The 19516-nt window shown below is 28.9% G+C and overlaps 2 protein-coding genes and 1 long non-coding RNA gene across 13 annotated transcripts in view; 1 reads left to right on the forward strand and 2 right to left on the reverse strand.

Annotated features, from left to right (window-relative positions):
• LOC106683183 (uncharacterized) overlaps positions 1-13593 on the reverse strand; it is a 16809-nt gene extending 3216 nt beyond the window's left edge. The window contains exons 1-2 of one of the 6 annotated variants that reach the window (XM_067049225.1): positions 13458-13593; positions 2277-2366 (exon numbers count right to left, since the gene is read on the reverse strand). In XM_067049225.1, coding sequence (XP_066905326.1) covers positions 2277-2349 — 73 coding nt within the window. In that variant the 5' untranslated portion in view covers positions 2350-2366; positions 13458-13593. Of the gene's footprint in view, positions 1-494; positions 550-2272; positions 2367-8613; positions 8754-13457 lie in introns of those variants that run through there. The other 5 variants (XM_067049228.1, XM_014424475.3, XM_067049229.1 and 2 more) reach the window with 5 other exon arrangements.
• The window catches only part of LOC136796205 (uncharacterized), a 9448-nt gene continuing 2539 nt past the window's right edge, over positions 12608-19516 (forward strand). The window contains exons 1-2 of the long non-coding RNA XR_010843899.1: positions 12608-12947; positions 14744-14820. This is a non-coding gene — a long non-coding RNA (uncharacterized lncRNA). The remainder of the gene's footprint in view (positions 12948-14743; positions 14821-19516) is intronic.
• Positions 17748-19516, reverse strand: part of LOC106683187 (plasma membrane ascorbate-dependent reductase CYBRD1) — a 178258-nt gene continuing 176489 nt past the window's right edge. For all 6 annotated transcript variants that reach the window (XM_024358368.2, XM_067049223.1, XM_067049224.1 and 3 more), the window contains one exon: positions 17748-19103. In XM_024358368.2, the coding sequence (XP_024214136.1) occupies positions 18941-19103 (163 nt within the window). In that variant the 3' untranslated portion in view covers positions 17748-18940. The remainder of the gene's footprint in view (positions 19104-19516) is intronic.

Here is a 19516-nt window from a genome sequence, read left to right on the forward strand (position 1 = left end):
CTCTCTCTCTCCCTCTCTCTCTCCCCCCCTCCTCTTACAAACTGTTTTTATCCTTGTTTATATTATTTCTATAATAATATAGAAATGTTTATGATGTATTTTTAACTTTTAATAACTTTCATTGAATAGAATACGCTGGTGACACGAAAGGAAACAGGTTCCAACTTTAGTTATAGTAAGTTTAAGACTTAATAAAAATAAAAATCTAGAATTATTGAAATTTAAAACTAAAATATACAAATGCATTTACTTGTGTCTTAAAGTTGATTAAATTTACACAATATGTTAGATTGTAAATAAAATAATATAAACTATAACTGTTAGAGAATTTTTAATGTTTTTTATAATTTACCTTTTATTTCATAGTACAATCTTAACAATTAATGACAAAATCATCATTATAAACATTTCTTTTTCCTTAAAAAAAACAAAAACAGGTGACATGATATATTAACAGTAGATACCTATCTAAAAGAGCAAGATATGATAAGTACCAATATTGAGATCGATCACATGTAATCGTTCAGAAGCCATCCTTTACGGTATATAGTAATAAATCTCTGAGCAAAATTAAGCACTTGACTCAATCGATTTTTTAATTTAATAATTCATTATCTCATACCAATTGCTCAACCTTCAAGACAAAATACAAACATAGATAACTTAAATTATGAATGGCAGGATTTATAACTACAAATTAGTTGTTACACTCAAGTGTGCTGTATTTTCTAGTTTTGATTAATAATTTTTTTGAGATTAGTAGGTATAACTTATCATTATCTTCTTTATTAATTTTTTGAGAGAAAAGGTTGGTTTTTTTTTTTTTTTTCTTGAGATTAGTAGGTATTACTTATCATTATCTTCTTTATTAATTTTTTAAGAGAAAAGGTTGGTACATATTTGTTAATTTCAATGCATATGGGTCTTGACATTAAATTCGTAATTAATAAAAATGGTAAAGGTTAAAAAGAGATATTTTCATATCCATAGAGATGGTGAGTATTGAGTGTGTAATTTTTTGCCTTGAACAAAATAAACATCATATTGTATGTATGAATGAAAAAGAAAAAAATATGATAAATATTCAATTGTTTATTATGATTTTGTATTGCAAGAAGGAAGAAATGATTATATTGTATAATTATTAAATATTTTAAAGTAGTTACTGGTGAATGGAAGTGGAGGATTTAAAATTAGTGGAGTAATCTTATTTTGGTAATTATTTACAAATTATAAGTAATTCTCTGTTTAAACGACTTATTATTTTTACTAAAATGAATTTTATAAGTAAATAGCATTTATTTTTAGTAAATAATTTAGAATTTTTTTTTCAATTTTAAATGCCAAAATAATTTTTGTATTATTTTAATTTGAAATATTCAAATTGGTTAAGGTGACAGCTTAAGGGAAACCCAATTCTAACCTTATTAGAACATTAAGGTTGGAAGGATTGGATACATTTGTTGTTAAAAGAGTATCTAAACAGGTTCTAGTATGGTCTTGTAGATCTATAATTTGTTATCAATTGAAAGATATCCTGTAGAGTAGTTGGCTATATCATCGGTTAAGTTCTTGTCTCTTAATTTTGGTATGTGGTTTCTATTTATGTTTTTAATAAATTAGGTACTGATCAAATCAGTACAATACAAATCCTTTTATAATTAATTATTGTGCTTAAAATTTAAAAATTATTATCGAATAACACTTCTATTATAAATAACTTAATAATCATATTGTTTAAATAAATAAAATTTTATCCATTTTAGTCTCAAAACCTTTTTATTCTATTACAAGTCTGATGTTTCGACCAATTCGGCCATCCTCCAGAACAATCTTGATCTAAATCATTAAAAAAAATAACTTCATGCAGGCTTTTCTGTCCAGACCAATCCAACAAATTGCCCTAATTAGTCAATTTTCACCTTAAATTAAAAATTAAAATTATTTATCACAGTCACCTTCTTTGTTAAAATTTATCACAACAAATGTTGTAATATGATTTAGTTCTAAAATTGTATTAAGATTGTCCCTGAGGATTGCCGAATTGACCGAAACGTCGAACTATAAATAGAATAAAAATGTTTTGAGATCAAAATGAATAAATTTTTATTTATTTAATCAATATTAACCAGTCACAAGAAAGTGTTAAGATTATAATTAATAATCTTAATTGTTACAGAAGAACACTTTTTCAACTAAAATGATTTATTTCAATTAGGCTAAAAACTTATTTTATAAACGCACATTGTTTTTAAATCTAAAAAATAAGTACCTACTAAGTTTTAAATTTAAATCTTCTTCTGGAGTGAGAAGTAGATCATCTTCATCCTCGCCATTTGATATGCTCATCAGTTTAGTTTTGCAGTCTGTAATACAATCATGAAAACAGAACATAAGACTACAACAATGTGAGAAAATAAAAGTAAATTAATTATGGTATATAACTTGTCTTAGGCTCCAAATATTTTCAATAACTAAACGATTAAATCTGACAAACCTACAATGCAAATCCTATATTTAAACATATATATTTAAAAAACATTGTTATTATTATTTTAATTAAAAACATCATAATTTCCCTCCTTAGGAATGACCATCATCACCCTGGGTAATGCCACATTTTCCCCACTCATCACAGAAATTTAACTTTTTATAATAAAAAAAAAGGATCCACATATTTTATTCTATACCATTATAAACATATATTATTTATAAATTAACAATATATTTTGTATCCATATATTAATACTTTTAGCTAATTTTACATTATGGCTCAATATAAGTAAAGTTTTGCAGTCTGCTAACTTATATTAAATTTTTCAAAGGTTGCTCTTCTCGCTATTAATATGTATCATTAATTAGATTTATTTTTTATTAATATAGTTGTTTGAGAGTGGTTTAACCTGTTGAAGGTAGGTTCTGTTTGGAGTTTGTTAATGAACATAAAAGTGGTTAATAAAAGTTTTAAATTTAGGAAATAATTTAATAGAAGAATTTATTGGGACAAAGGCAAATAGCCGGCATTAATGAATTTTAAAGAAAAAAAGGAATGAAGACAGAATAAGGTAAGACCAAAGAAATCAGTATGTAAGTGAAGGAAATTTGTTATAAAAGTAATTAAAAGGAGCTGTTTGTAGGAATCCTTGAGAATGACCTGAGAGGTCGAAACGTCGGATGTTAAAAAAGAATCAAGTTGAGAGAAAAAGGATCAAAATTGTTTTAAAAAGAAATGTATCATTAAGTTTGAAAAGGGATCCTCCAACCATGAGATATTGAGGGTGAAATGGGAAGGGAAGATTTTATACTAACTATTTCTGAGAGAATGATCTCTCTTTGAGATTTTAATGTCATCATGAATCGACCAATACTTGATATAAGTAAATGTCTTGAAGGTGAACAAGAGGCTAGAGTGACGGTTCCTAATTTTTCAGTGTATCTGAATTTAAGTTTTTATCATATACTGCCCTTGTTCCTATTAGTAAATGTTTTCTGGGAAATATAAGAGACCTTATGATCATTGGATATTTTGGGGTCGGGATGGGTAATGTAGAACAAGTATAGATTCTTTAGTCTTTTTTTCTAGGTTAGTTTTTCTTTCACTAGTTTGAAAGTCCCACAAAATTATGGTTCCCTCCAAAAGTTTATAACTCTCCAAGCATGTACCTCCTTCCAAAAAACATTTGATAACCCAACAAGGGCCATGGATCCCCCATCTTGGAACCTCTCTGTTCCTCCTCATCAGTTATCAGACTGACTATAATAATAACTGAATAATTGAATAATAATATAATAATAATTGAAAATCTATGACACATCCTAGAATAAAATGTAAGAAAACATCACATGAAAGTGAATAAAATAATCAAGGAAAACTTTTGGCTCAAGAATCGGAAACAATCTATCTAGATTTACACAAAAGTGATGGATTGGATTATCATGGAAATTGTAGTCCACAGGTTGGATTTATTTGTTTTTCAAATCCAATTAGGGCTAATATCACTTGTATCCCAACTAAATGAACAAATCGATCTCGGTTTTCTTACATTTCCATCTAAGCATTCAGTTAAACAACGTGATACTACAATTTCAAATATTGATAGCATTTCCACTAGCCTAAGATGGAATATGCCTGAGGCAGACCTCCAGGAAATCCCATCCAATTCATGAGTATTTTTATCGTCAAAGTCAAGATATTTCACACTAATTATGTTTCTATTCTTTAAAAAAAATACTTTAATGCCCTGATTGCTTTTATACCATGAGCTATGGAATAATTGTAGTAAATTTTATTTCTTTTATGATCTTGTTTTTTTGAGTGATTGTTTCAGTCGTAAATTTTTTCTCTAAATCAAGAAGTATTGAAATTGTTCATTGCTTAAATTTCTATTGGCTAAATAATTAAATTTAACTGATTAACCTATATTTCATCGTTAATTATTTGTCGTTTGAGAATAACATCTAGGGGAAAAGCAGTTGTTGAAATATAGATGCTCCCAGAAAGAAGTTTTTCGCATGTTAAGTAGTAAGTAGCTGTCGAAAACTTATAAAATTGAAACCAGGCCCAAAAACCTAATTTGTAACACTTCTCCAAATTTAGGCCGAATCGGACGACCAGTTTCCGAAATATAGGTGTTCCGAGGAAAATGTGTTTACGCATGCGTTAGTGAAAGAAGTGGACGGAATCCGTTGAAATCTATCAGGTACCAATAAGATATAAATCGATTGAATCGTTAATCAAATTATGATAAAATTTTCAGGGATTGTGGGAGTTTATCGAAATGCCTGCCGTCCACTTGCGTTTTCGGAATATAGGAGTGTAGTATTCGGGAAGAGGGGGTAAGGAGTAAATTGCTTTACTGGAAGATATTATGAAGTAAGAACGTTTTGACAGGAACTTATATCGCTCAAATTTACGTCTTTTATTTCTAGATAAATAAATTAGAGATTGGAAGGGATATTATTTCTTAATATCTTTAAATTAAGAACAAAAATCATCTCGGGTTTTATTTCCTTTTTATCCAGACAAAGGCTAATTGTACTAATATTAAATATCTTATCAGAAAATTGTTTTATTAGGTATTCAGATAACTGTTGTAAAGAGTTTTGAGATATTTATAGAGTCCAAAGAAAGCTAGAATGCATAAAAAGAAAAACAAAACGCAAAACAAATACGCGCGGTGCATGACAATCGTCACGTAATATTTATCATCAACTTTTGGAATTTGGGCAAACTTTCCGGGTATGGTTTGTTTCATTACAATTTCGTTTCCATAAAGATTTTGTTCTCTTTTATTTATTAGTTTTAAAACCCAGCTGATAAATAACAACGTGAGTCGTGACTTTTTGACAAAAATAAATAAAATATAATGAAAGAAAAGTTGTTTGGCAAAATCGATCTCTGAAAAACTTGCCATATATTACTTGTTCCATTTTTTCAAGAAAGTTCTAGTGATAATTTTGATAGGTACCAATTTTTTGCTATTAACCCTATTTTGATTTTCTTCCTTCTTTTTTTCAATTCAATCATTTTTCTCTAGTTCAATCACTTATTTTTAATAAGTGTTTTAGTAATAAATGTTAATATGATAGATTTTAGGTCAATTATTCAATATTGATTTTCTTTGTTTATGTTTAAGGAATTTAATTTTGTTTTCTCAACTTAAGTTAAGTTTTTTTTTTTTTTAAAACATTATAAGTTAATAATGTTTTATTATTTTATTGTAGATGTTTAATCCTTTCAAAGATTAAAAACATAGAGGAGTTATAAGCATACTGATATTTGTGTTCCATACTTACATCCCTAATCACGATGATTGTTCCCACTCGCCAATTACGAATCCTCATATCTTTGTTTCAGAAATTCTCCTACGTCCTCTTATCCATGCCCATCATCATTGACTAACTGAGGGCCTGGGACCCTTTAAGTTAAGGGGGGCTTCCAGATTATAAAACTTATTTCCTGAACAACTTTGGATGAACAACAGTTAAATTATCTACTAACTAAAATCATTACTTTATTAAACATCCATAATGCGACAAAGGTAAAAAAAAAAGTTAAACGTTTTTAAGAGGTTTTGATTTGCGAAATCATAAACTACTTCTTCAAAGTATATTCTGTAAGTACATGGGCATTCCATTACTATTCAGTTAATTCTTAATTCAGTTTAATTTATCGATAAGAAGAATTTAGGGGTTCTATAGAAAGTGGGCTCAAAGGTAAAGCACTGTGATACTAACTTCAAGGATCTGGGTTCGAATCCGGCTGTGACAGATAATTATTAATTTTGTTACTGTAGCAGTGAGTCAACATTGTGAGGTCTGGGGTCCGCCCAGCCTCATAAAGTAGGTACCCTTAATTAGGAAAAACATCGGGCGGTCGTGCATGATTATCCTTCATCTTCTTGCACAACCTTTGGTCTAGTAACAATACTTCTTTACACAAGTACTGTATCCCTGATCCTTCATGGGTTGTATCGGTACAGACTTGTTTGTTTTATTAATGAAACCTGGGCTCGGTTCCATTGGGCCCTTAGTGTAAAAATGGCACTGCTCGTAACTATGTCCTCAAAAAATTGTTCAACTTTTGAATGCTCATTTTATTTTAAATAAGATTAAATCCAAGCTTAATTTATTTGCTCAAAGTAAACTACTACCAATGTCATGCCGAATAATAAGATTATTAACATTTGTAAGTCATGTAAAAAATCCGTCCATAGAAGTACGTGGGTTTAAGAGATACAGCATGATATTTTAAATCAATTTAGTGGGGGACTGACTGAATCATATGAAATAATTAAATTTCACAAAAATCAACCTTTTATTACATCACAAACTAAGTTATATTAAAGGAATATCACTTCACTCAATCCCCCATATGCTAGAACGCAGCATCAAGCATTAACCTCTTGTGCGGTTTTAATAGTTGACTTTCGATTTTCCAGTACGTTTCCGGCTGAATGTAGATGATTATTTATTTTGATGATTTCAGATTCAATATTCTGGATAGGATGAAGTTCTTCAGGTTCTTCTTTGGAATCGTTCTTCGGAGAAACTCCAAAGTTCAGTTCCAAGAATCCAATCGTGAACTTGTGGCAAGAACTAAGCATTTTCAGTTGCAGGATATTTTTCCTATCAGAAGATTCGTTTCTACAATACATGGTGTACATTTATAGTGCCTCTAAAGTAGGGTATCGCTTTGGGAATTATGTTTATCATCGCAGTGATTTCTTCTGGTGGAATGACGTAAAACAAAACACTCTTGGATGTTGCTTGCAAAACTCAAACAAACATAACAAAGTCGTCAATATCTTGCCCACAAGCGACGGCCTTGTTCAAGGGTCGCTTTATCTACCTTGAAAAATTGCAATAAACAAACAAATAATTTTAAACTAACATTTAAATACCAACAAATTTATTTTTTCTGTAAAACATTAACTTGAAATTTAGTCTCCCACAACTTGTGAAGTGAGGGATTAACATTTTCTTTTTTTACAGCAGTTTATCACCCTATGTGCTCTTCTTAGGGAAAATAATAATTAGAAATTGTACTTCCTTTGAAAACACATTAATTAATAATTTCGTTCCTATAAGCTCAATCAAGATTCACGCTGGTGAAAGATAACAAGTTGGATTAATGTGAACTGACTTCAGCATCAAGGAATTACAAATAAACTGAATACTAGGGGAAAATTGTGAGGGATTAACTCGAAAACCAAGGGACACACTCGTTCGAGGCTACTGATTCCTTGGTAGGCAACTAGAGAGGGAACTACCATCAAAAGCACCTTTGAGAACCTTAGCAAGTCATATGATGAAAAACGATAATGTTACTATTACTTATATAAGTATTATTTACACTCAAAATCCGAAATTCTTGCCGTGGGACACACAATTGACTAAATTTTGGACACTTGGAATTTAAATTAAATAAATGGGTGAATATTTCGATTAAAAATGGCTGGAAACCATGGTGAGCGTATTTATTTTTCAATGGTTAAAAAAATCCGACTCAAAATTACACACGGATCCTGTATTCAAGGTTCTTAATTTCGTACAAAACAGGACAATCACCCAAATATATTTTTAAAAACTTTTTCACTAATTACTAATGTAGTTTGCTTCATTAGTTCAACATTTAAGGAAAAATGATAAATTACTAGTTAGGAAAGGAAAAATGACCAAAAATTAAAATCATCGTACTTCAGCGAACATCATTTTCATACAAAACGTAACTTTACAAAACTCGAATGAAGGCGAGAAATTCTCGTTCGAATGGCAACACTGGTTGTGTTATCACAGACCAGCTGTTGCAATGCAACCTTCTCCAGCTGATATAATGCTAACTCCTTATTCCCCTAATACAAGGATTAGGATTGTATAAGTATCTTTAATTATTCAGTTTTTATACCGATGTGAGTTGTACATCTGCTTTTCGTTTATGTTCTATAAACAAGTCAAATTTTGATGATACCTGAAATAACGAAACGTTAGTCGGTTCATTATTTTAATTTTATTTAAAACAAACGAGGCTTTTTTTAATCTTACAGAAATATCCAATAATTATAATAACAATAATAAATTAATTATTCCAATTTATGAAAAACTATTACGTACCTGTTTGTGAAAAAATATCCAGGCGTTGTCGAACCAAGTTCGCACAATAAATATGCAGGAAAGACTGAGCGTTTATTCCTCTTTTTACTCGCGACAGTTGTGGGAAAAACCGCTAGGTGAAGCAATGTTCTTCACATAGAAAAGATTTAAATTTCAGAAATAAAACTATCCGATATGGTTTCGATATCTGAAGAAATATCTTAGAATTTTTTTTAACATTCAAAAGAGGCATTGGAAGTGAATATTGCCTAAACCTCAGCTTCTAAATGGTTACTATTATTTGCCCCGAACATAGTTTCACCAATAAACTCCTATTTAACGAACAGTTACTAATTAGTCATATCAGAGCAAATTAAATTAAATGTATACAAACTTTAATATGACTTTGAATTTGTCTTTAAAACATGCCCTTTTTACTAAACATTTCTACTACTAAAATAAGTAACTGCCAAAAGGTATAAGTATTGTAGATCAAAATATATTCTACTTTAAACATTGCCATCAAGCAACAACCTCCTTATATTTTTATTTATAAATTAAAGTTTTTTTATTTATTTGCTTTACTTATTGTACTATCTCATTCAAGCATTCATGTAGAAAATGAAAAAAAAAATTATGCTCACAGAATCGAAAAATTTTACAACGTTAATTCAATTTTGTCGCATTTTCAAGGAATGTTATTTAATTAGCCTCATTTAGATTTTATCAGATTCCATTCACAACTTTTGCTAACGCATGTGTAAAAGCATTTTTCATGTCACACCTGTTTTTCGATCAGATCGTCTGATTTGACCATAATCTTTAGGAAAGTTGAGGAGTGTAAAATTGGTTTGTTTGCTATCAATTTATTAAATTATGTATACTACTTTTGCTCCAACATACGCAAAAGTGTTTCAATTCCTCCCTTAAATTTTATTTTAAAATAAAAAATCAAATTCATTAAAAACAAAAATAATCAATGTTTGTCTTAAAACTTGAAATATGAGTAATTATGTAACTAGAGCTACACAATCAAATTTGTGAGGAAGTTGTATTTGTAGTTTTATATATATAATTGTATTGATTATATCAGTGGCTTACTTCACAATGGTGCTAAATACAATTCCACTGGCGTAACAAACAATACAATTAAAGGTTCTCTCTTTTAGAAAGATTACTCTTTTCTAAAAGAGAGGACCTTTAATTGAAACGAAAAAGATTATTATCTTCTTCCTGGTCTTAAAGAATAAAACGTATAAAATTCTTCAAAAATATAATGAGACAATATCTTACGAAGCAACGAATAGAAATAAAAACTAAGGAAATTGAATGTAACGTAAGAAGAGGGTAGGTTCTTGTGCCTCATTGGAGTCATCGATGGAAATAATATCTTCTCCAGTCTTGTTAACAATTTAAAACTTTGATAAACTCTTCAGCAGTACTTTGAATACGGAAAATAATTGTCACCAGAATCCCTGAACAATTACTAAAGGAAGCGAGTAAGGTCAAAGTCGTAATAACCATTAGAATACTAAAATTATGTAAAGCAGCAGAAACTGTCAGTATTCCTAGCCAACTAATTAAGTATGAATTTCTAAAACACGCCTTTTGGTTCAAAGCGTTTGAGAAATAGGAAAAATGAAAAGAATATATACTTATCTCAGTTCACAAAAAGGAACCGAGGAGTAAAAAAAAAACTATGGAGGAATTTTCTTTCGGTATATTGTGAAGTATTAACGTTTATCTTAGCTAGATGTATCCTGGAATACGCAGGGGAAGTTACCGGAGACTACCAATGTGATTCTACTAATTTTTTCGTTAAAGCAAATATTACAGAAGAAATATTATAAAACGGTGCAGTTCTTCAGGTTTATATCGATTTCAAAAAGGTTTACGATTACATTGCCCACAAGATGATAATATTTTGATAAACAGAGAATAATAACTAATAATGCTAGTGAATATAATAGGGATCTGTATGAGGTTCAATTAAGTTGGGAATAAAACAAAGCGATTCTCTTTCTCCTGCCCTATGTTTAATTATGTAATTATGGTCTTGATTTATTTTTATAAAAGTTATGTTAGGCAAAAGTTAAAGAAACAAATACATGTATAGATAACTGTGTTTATTCACCTGCTCCTAACGATTTATCTTTAATCTAGTCTTAAGATATTGAGAAGGTTCTTGCTTCTGAGATAAGCATATAATAGTGACATTGCCTAAAACAAATATGTCAAGTACCGAACAGCTGGGCAAATATAATCTTTTTCAGAAAATCAGGGATTCAAATGTGTTAGTAATAATAATAATCACGAGATGCGTAGCTAATAACTAACTACTCAGTGGCGTAGCTAACTAATTGTTTTAGGCGCAGTTGTGAAGGTAGGGCAATGTTAAGGGAATACTCCCCAAAAAATCCGCTAGGTTAAGAAAGCTGGTCAAATTTAATGAGAAATCATCAAATTCCAAATTCTAGATTGGCTAATAGTTAGGCTATAAAACTTGTTGGGTGTATCCATTATTACGTTGCATTACTAGCTTTATCCAATATAAATTTTAAGTGTCTAATCAATAATTGGAACAAGGAGGTACTCAGGATCAAAACAAGAGAAGGGGGCAAGCCATAATCAATCACTTGGAAGACAAGATTTCATTTCTTGGGTTTTAGAACTCAGATAGTTTTCAACCTCATAAGACACAGTTTAATGAATCTGTAACTTTTTTTACGTTTTTCCAAGATTTGGTTGGCAATGATATAGCAAGTTTTGTATATCATCTCCTCGCATCTATTGTACCAAGGCCGCAGGCGTAATGTCTACTGCTTGTACATTAATCGAGTTTTGCCTTGTGGTTTTCCAGAATGTTAAAAGTACCCTGCAGAATGTTCGGTCCTTAGATAGTCTACTTCAGGAGAAGACATAAAGGTCCTAGTGCGTCTACTTAACAACCATAATAAGTCGATCTTATTTGAACCCGATCTCAAGACCAGTTATGATTAGTTTGTCACAGCACATCGATGGTGGGGTTGCCTATCGTGAAACCATGGTTCGGAGCGACTTAAGATCAGTCGCAAGAACTGATTTCAAAAAATATAATTATCTAAGCTATTGAAAAGACAAAAAATATAACCTTATCGATTATTAATTAATTTATGATTATTAACTTCTTAATTTAGTAATCGTTACTTAAATTCGCTGCAAAAAGATAAGATATATTTTCAACAAATTGTACAGGTAAATAATTTCCAAGGTTAATAGGTAGTTTTATAGGCCATAAATTTTCAAGCTTTATAAAATTTCACCATGGCATAAAATTGCATTAGTTAAAATTGATAAGTATCAAACAGAAACAATAATTAGATTGTCCTTGAATTCTGACCACATGCTCACTGATAGGAAATCGCCCAACAACGTCAACTGCTAGCAATAGTATATTGATATTTCTTATTAGTCTATTTGTAAATACGGATTATCGCTATCTGCAATGAGCGAGATATCCGCTCTCGTTTTATAAGAATAAAATACTTTCTTGACAGGAACAGGTTTCATTGGCGCAATGCTTATGTAAGTTTTATAGGGCTTTCACAGGAGCAATTAAAACTTTCTACTTCCTATAAATAAATTCAATTTTAGCGAAAACAAGGCATTCCATAACGAGGAAGTACAAATGATAGAGATCTCTTAAAAGAGGTAATTCTACAATCCGGAGAATAAAAGTCAGTGTACTAGGAGAATAAAAGAGTTATTCTTGTCCTAGGAAGAAATGCAGGGTCAGACAACCAAGATTTTTTTTGTGGTCGTTAAGGATTTGGGTAAAAAGCGCCAACGAGGTAAAAGGAATCAGTATAAAGCCATCTTAGTTCGGATTAACATCAATAGATGTGTCTATTGTGAAAACAATTAAAAAGTAAAAATCTATTACACTTAATTGAATAATATATTAGCCAGTTTATAAAGAAAGGATGAAGTCGTCTGTCATAAGTAATTTTGAGAAAATTGAATAATTTAAGAAAAAATAAAATAAAATTTGTATTATAGTACACTCCTTCACTGGAAAGGTTTAATTTTGAAATTGACTTAAGATTTTTTTTTTTAAAACATAGTTCCCAATACAGGGAGCAACTAGTATTTGTGATATAGTGAAAAGTGTTTGTAAAAGGAAATATATACAATTTTTTTAATAATTAATAATTTAAAAATATGTGTTACTTTATATTCATTATTTTTTATTGCATTGTTAAAAATTGTAGAGAACCCTGAAGACTAGGGATTTTATATAGAGTTTATGCTAATAAAAAACTCTTAGGAAAACTGCGTACTACTCAAGATTTATATTATAAAATATAATTATTTGGGTAAGTATGAATATTATTTAACTTTAATAATGTATCCAAACGAATAAATTATTACCAATTAAATTATTTATTAATATATATATATCATTTGAAATAGCACTTAAATCCTAGGTGTAAACAGTGGTGGCTCCAGAAATTTTCTTTGGGGACGAGCCTGTGTTGGTACGCAAATCGACCTGGTGGTCGATTCCACACACCTTATCGAATATTTTGATCTAAAAGAATATATTTTAAATAACTAAAATTATAAAATATTGTTGTTTTGTTTTTTTCAATACAGTACATAATAATAAAGACACCTGTTGTATGTGTATATGAATCAAAAAGTTCACAAAAAAAAATAATTTTTTTACTTTTCGGAGGGGGATGCCCTCCGTCTGGATCATTTAGTGTAGAACAATTTTTATTAAGTTCACTGTTACCGTCCATAAAATTAATCATTACTTTTAATAAACTATATAACTTTTAATTAAGAACTATTATAATTATATAGAAATAAAATAAAATAACCTTAAATGATCCATCCTGAACAGACAGTTAAAGGTAGCGGTTGTAATCGTAAAATATTTGTAAATCGATGAAATATTAACTATCACTGCGAAGCAACTTTCCAAAGGAAACTGATGTGGGTGAATGGAAACCAGCCGCTAGGAAATCGATATTGACCAAACACGAGTATCGATTTGTTAAATAATCGACTATACTATCTATAGAAATAACAACGTTGAATTAACAATAAATAAAAATAGGTAAAAATATACCAGCAAAGTTATAAAACTCATTTCATGATCCTTAAAATTGGAATCTAATTGTCAGTAGTCAAACTGTCACGAGGAGCAATAACCATTTGTGGAGGGTAAAATAATAAATTTCCCAATAATTTTGTTCCCATTTTCCAAATTAAAATAATTCAATTTTCTCAACTCTTTAGGATTTTAAGTTTTCATTTACATGTTGATTATACTGGGAAATTATGTATAATTTTTCTTTTTTGTTTAAACTCAACATTATAATAATAATAATTTTTATGTTCTGGGATTGATCCCTTTAAAATAATTTACAGGCATCAAAATTAGGCTTTAGAGCCTTAGAGTAGATTATAAAATAGAGATGAAATTACAAGATGTCATAAAATAAAATAATACAGTGAATTTAAAAATATACAATTAAACAATCATAATTAACAGAATATATAAAATAATGATAAAACAAATAAAATGAAACCACTTGTCATATCATAAAACATAAGATGACTTCTGATAGTAAATAAAAGGGAAAAAAAATGATAAAAAATCAAATACAATTAAACTTAAAATTAATAAATGAACAGATATAATTTCTGCTAGTGTACATATTTACAAATATAAACGAAGATCTATGACATAAAATACAGAAAATATCTGAAGCTTTTTTGAAACTTTCAATTGTTATTCTTCCGGAATTGGGTGGACAGAAGGTAGTCGAAAATACGGGATTTGAAGATTGGAAGGGTGTTAGAACTACGAATAAAGGATAAATTCCATACCTCTAAAATTTCTATTTCTTAACTTCAGAGATATTTTTACTAATTTTATAGTATAAGATGAATGAGGAGGTTTGAAAATGGACAATATCTACATCTTATATTTATGAATTAGATGACATTGTGGACTATATATTGTTCATTTTCAAATCCAACCCCTAATATAAGTGGGGTGGGTTCTGAATTTGAAAATGGACCTTATTTATAATAAAAGATTTTAAGGGTGTAATAAAAATAAATAAATAAAAAGTTTTAAGGGTGTTTACTTTTCCAGAAGTTGCTGTATTGAAGAATATATGACCCTTGGCAAGTAGTGAATACTATTATTTCGAATGTTGATAATAAGTTATGGTAAGTGATTTCTGTTTTAAAATAAAACATTATAATTACCTTTGTAAATGTTTTCATTTTGACATTTAATATTTTTTTTCCCTATCTCCCTAAATTTATTAACAACTAATCCCTACTATGTACAAAACTATATATATTACTATGTGTTTTCAACTGAACTCCTCATTTATGTAATGACCTGAATTTAACCTCAATAAACTAAGACAAAAAATATTGTAATTAGAAAAAATTCATGTGTAAGCTAAAAGCTATCTTCAAAGTTAATAAGACATCATGAAGTTTTATGATATAATATGTTCCAGATCACACAATAATTTCGAAACCAACAATCATTAAAAAATAATATTTCAACTTCTACTTACTACATTGCTAATCCTCAAAGGTGACCTCTGTTGTATTCCTTAGGAATTAAATATTTTTGCTTGCTTGCTTGCTTTTCTTTTGAATGAAAATTCTTCAATGACCTAAAATAATGATTAATGCTAACAATAATTCGTGTTAGATGATTTCAGTTGTTGGTTAATAGTTTTATTTCTTATTAATCTTACTGTTTATTAGTTTTTTAATTGATGAGTTAATTAATAAATTAATCAAGGACAAGATAAGTAATAAAGATATCGTGAAAATATTAATTATACCATCGCTCTTGTAGTCAATGTATGTAATAATAATATTGATTTATTATTTATTTAAAAAACAATAATGATTTAATTACCAAAATCAATAAAAGTTTTAACACAAGAAAACATAAGAAAGTGTGAAATTACTTGATTCATTCAAATTAAAATTTAATACTATGCAAAAACATTTAACACATTTTAGTAGCATGTGAACAGAACTTTGCATAATTTTATTATTAAAAACAAAGTAACAACTACTAGCAATCTACAACTTCTGTATTTGATAGGGAACTAGTGAATTTTCTAAAATTTACTTTTATATTAGCCCTAAGAAAGTACATTTATTTGTTATTTGGTGTATTACATACCTGTGGGTTTTAATAACTAGGTAACACAAGTTTCAATATCCTTGCTATTTCTTCTTTATTTACCTATAAGAAACAATTTATGGCTTAGAGGGATTATGGATATTAACAAATAATTGATATTTGAGTTATTAATAGATCTTATGAGTTTATGCTATCATCAGGAGCATGATTCATTGGGATTAATAGGCTTTTGGTGCCATCTAAGAAATTATTAACAACTCTAGTTGTTTGTTTTCTGAATCTTCAATAACAGCTGTTTCCAAATCTTCAAGCTTTCCAGGAATGGAATTCTGGGATCATTCACATGTGGGACCAAAACATCCTTGATCAGATAAAAATCTGTATTTATAGCAGGGTACTACAGGCATCTGATATCAACTTCTTTGAGGCACTCAAAGCAAATTTATACTTTAGGTTGTTTAGCTAAAACAGAAATATGTTAGCTATGTATAAATGACTCTATTTAAAATGTTCTTCAAGTATCTCTGAACGTTCAGGATGCCATTAACAACCCGTTCTGTACATACTTTACATGAAATACCTCACTATAAAATTGTTGAGTATCCTTAGAATCATTTGGTATATCTTTCATATGGGCATTCTCAAATGAAATGATCTAACTCATCCAAAAAATCGTTTTATTCGCAATCCCCTTAGCTTCTAATGAAGTATTTATGAGGAAATTCATGTCAGTTTTTTTGGTGCGTCCAGGTGAGAAGAGCGATAAAGGCAGGGTATCGTAACTCATAATTGATATCCTTCCTCAATGTTTGGCTGGCACTTAAAATATAGCAAACTTGCCTTATGACAGGGTCTTAATTCTTCCAGCATGATTCCTTAAGGTCTGGATACAAATAAAATTGTCATTTGTTTGGTTAATGGAATTCAATTGTGTTTGATTTCATTTTGTGGAGTGTAAGTACCAGTCACTTCAAAGCATCAAAGATAAACACTGAGGCATCTGTCATCTGTCTGTACTTAACCTGACCCTTACAGTGAAAGAAATCTTTAAAGCACGGTATTATAAAATTTCTGTTTTGAGCCTTTCCTGAACTTAATTAAAAAAAGTTTCAAATTTACTTTAAATTCCTATTAAAATGGAATGCTCATCTCTTACATTAATTGATATAATATTATTTTAATTCTCAGTCGAATACTGTACTACCAGATCCCGTTTATCTGACATCTACACTCTACCTCACACCTCACCAAACTGTTGCGTTTGATAAATCATTTTTTACCCGAGCTCCATTCCCTCTAACATACTTCATGTACTAACCTTTCCCTTGTTTAAAACCCTTCTATTTAACTATCTTTTACTTCACCATTCTAATCTAATATTATAATTGTACAGATAGTTTGTAACCACCTTATTGTTTTGTTTTTTATGTATTTAGTTAGTTTTTAATTTATTTATTTTTTCTTCTCTGTATCTAAAATTATTTATGAACAATTTTAATATAAGTAATAATTAAGTGTGTTTTTTGGCCAATATATGTTACTGTAAAATTCAAATTACCTTTGTAATTGTTCTAAAGGGACCTAGTCCCAAAAAATAAACTATTTTTCATTTTTCAAAACAAAAGACTGCTATAAGAAAAAAAAAACCTTGTCTGTAGAATGCCATCAATATTTGGACTTACAGCGAAAAAGCTTCAGGCTACTTTGTCATCATAGTAGCTAAGAGGAGTAAACATTAATAAAATGGTAAATAACAAATAGATTAATTTATTTTTCCAATTAGTTTATACTTACGATTTGATTGTGAAATTTTTCAAGATATCATGAAAGGATAAAGAGTACTCATGGATAGAATATGATTAACACATAAAATGATAAAATTTATTACCAATTTTGTCCACTAAACTATTTAAAAAAATATATATCTGATTTTGGTAAATCTGAAATGTTATTGGGATAGGAAATTAGGAAATAAAAGTTCATTAAAAAACAAAACTTTATTTATAACTAATTTAAGTGACAAAAATGAATTATTAAAAAAACATGAACTTAAAAGTGATTTAATAATGTTTTAACATATATATTTTTACTAATCAAACCTTAAAAAAATAAAAATATTTAAAAGTAGCATTGAACCTTAAGTGATAAAGCACCATAATAGGAAAATGACTCTATATTCTATCTATAAAAAAAGAGGACAATAATCAAAATCAAAGTTCTTGACCAAGAGTGACAAATGATAATCATAACTTATATTAATTTTGAGAACCTAATCCACTGATATAAAAGAATTTCGCTGCAATTAACAACTTTGAATAACATAATCAATATATTTTTAAAATTAAAATATAAGTAAACTCTTAATCAGTCTTAACATTTACTAATAAGTTTAAATAGTTTTATTTAACATAACATTGTTAATACTATAAGACTACTTATACATATGTTTGGTATATTTGATATATGTATACATAGAATTTGATTATAAATACATAATAAAAATATATAATAGCAAAAGATGCAAAATTTGATAAATATAAAATCAGATCTCTTATAAAAATTTAAAATAGATTTCTGTAATATTCTTTCAGCTTGATAACAAAATATTTCTTTGTTAAAATAATGCTCTGGTTTAAAAATCATATATGGTTTATTTTTTTTTTTTTTTTGTAGCACACAGCCTATATGAGTGCATCTTCTACCTTATAAACAATTTCCTGTTTTTATAAATGCATTATAGAACGTTTAAATGCTAAATTACATGGTTCAGTAAAACAAATATTTATACATGAATACTTGTCTATGTGCATAGAAAGTGACAATAGGAAAAAAAAATAATAGTAAAAAGCATTCCTCCTTTCTCAAAAACTAACATTAATGAATTTAACATCTATAGCCTGAATATGTAATACAAAGCAATAAATACATTATGACCAACTACTGTTATAGGTGAAATTAAAGTATGAATAAATGGTTCTTCGAGATTAATATAAATTTTTAGAAATTAAATTTTCAAAATAGAGTTAAATAAACAGAATTATACCACAACAAATATTACAGAGGTTTGATTAACAGTATTTAAACACATATAAGTGTACCTAATGACATTTTATATCATTAGGATTAGAATACATATATTACAAATAGATTAGAACAGTAACATTAATGAAATTATTCATTAGGAGATGTACTAAGGAGAGCTCCATCCTCGGGGCGTGGGTGCCTTTTGAATTTTGGCTCAGTTGTGAGGTATACAACCAACACTGCGAATAATACAAAGAAAAGGCCAATGGTATTCATCAGAACAGCTTCACCAGGGAGTTCGCCATAATTTCTGTAGAAATTATATAACATAAATAGCTAAATAACTGATTGTTATATATGTTATAATTAAGCATATATTATAAGCTAAATTAATATTATCATAAGATTCTAAAAAATACTCAAGTTCAAATGGACTAAGGCTCATTCGTCTATGGTTCGGCTCGTTCCCAAGTGCTTGCTAAACTGGATATAGTCCATCACGCGGGAATCCGAATCGCGACTGGAGCATTTCGAACAAGCCCCATTTTAAGTTTATGCGCTGAATCCGGACTATCGCCACTTTCGTTCAGAAGATCTAAATTAGCCATAAACTACAGTTCAAAATTATATCTACAAACAGAACATCCTACACATAAATATATTTTTAATCCAAAATTTTCTATTATTTTTCGACAAAAACAAAATTCAACACTTCCGTTATCA

Source organism: Halyomorpha halys, unplaced genomic scaffold (genome assembly GCF_000696795.3).
Source record: "Halyomorpha halys isolate HHAL.00 unplaced genomic scaffold, Hhal_1.1 Scaffold472.1, whole genome shotgun sequence".
NCBI classification, from domain to species: domain Eukaryota; kingdom Metazoa; phylum Arthropoda; class Insecta; order Hemiptera; family Pentatomidae; genus Halyomorpha; species Halyomorpha halys.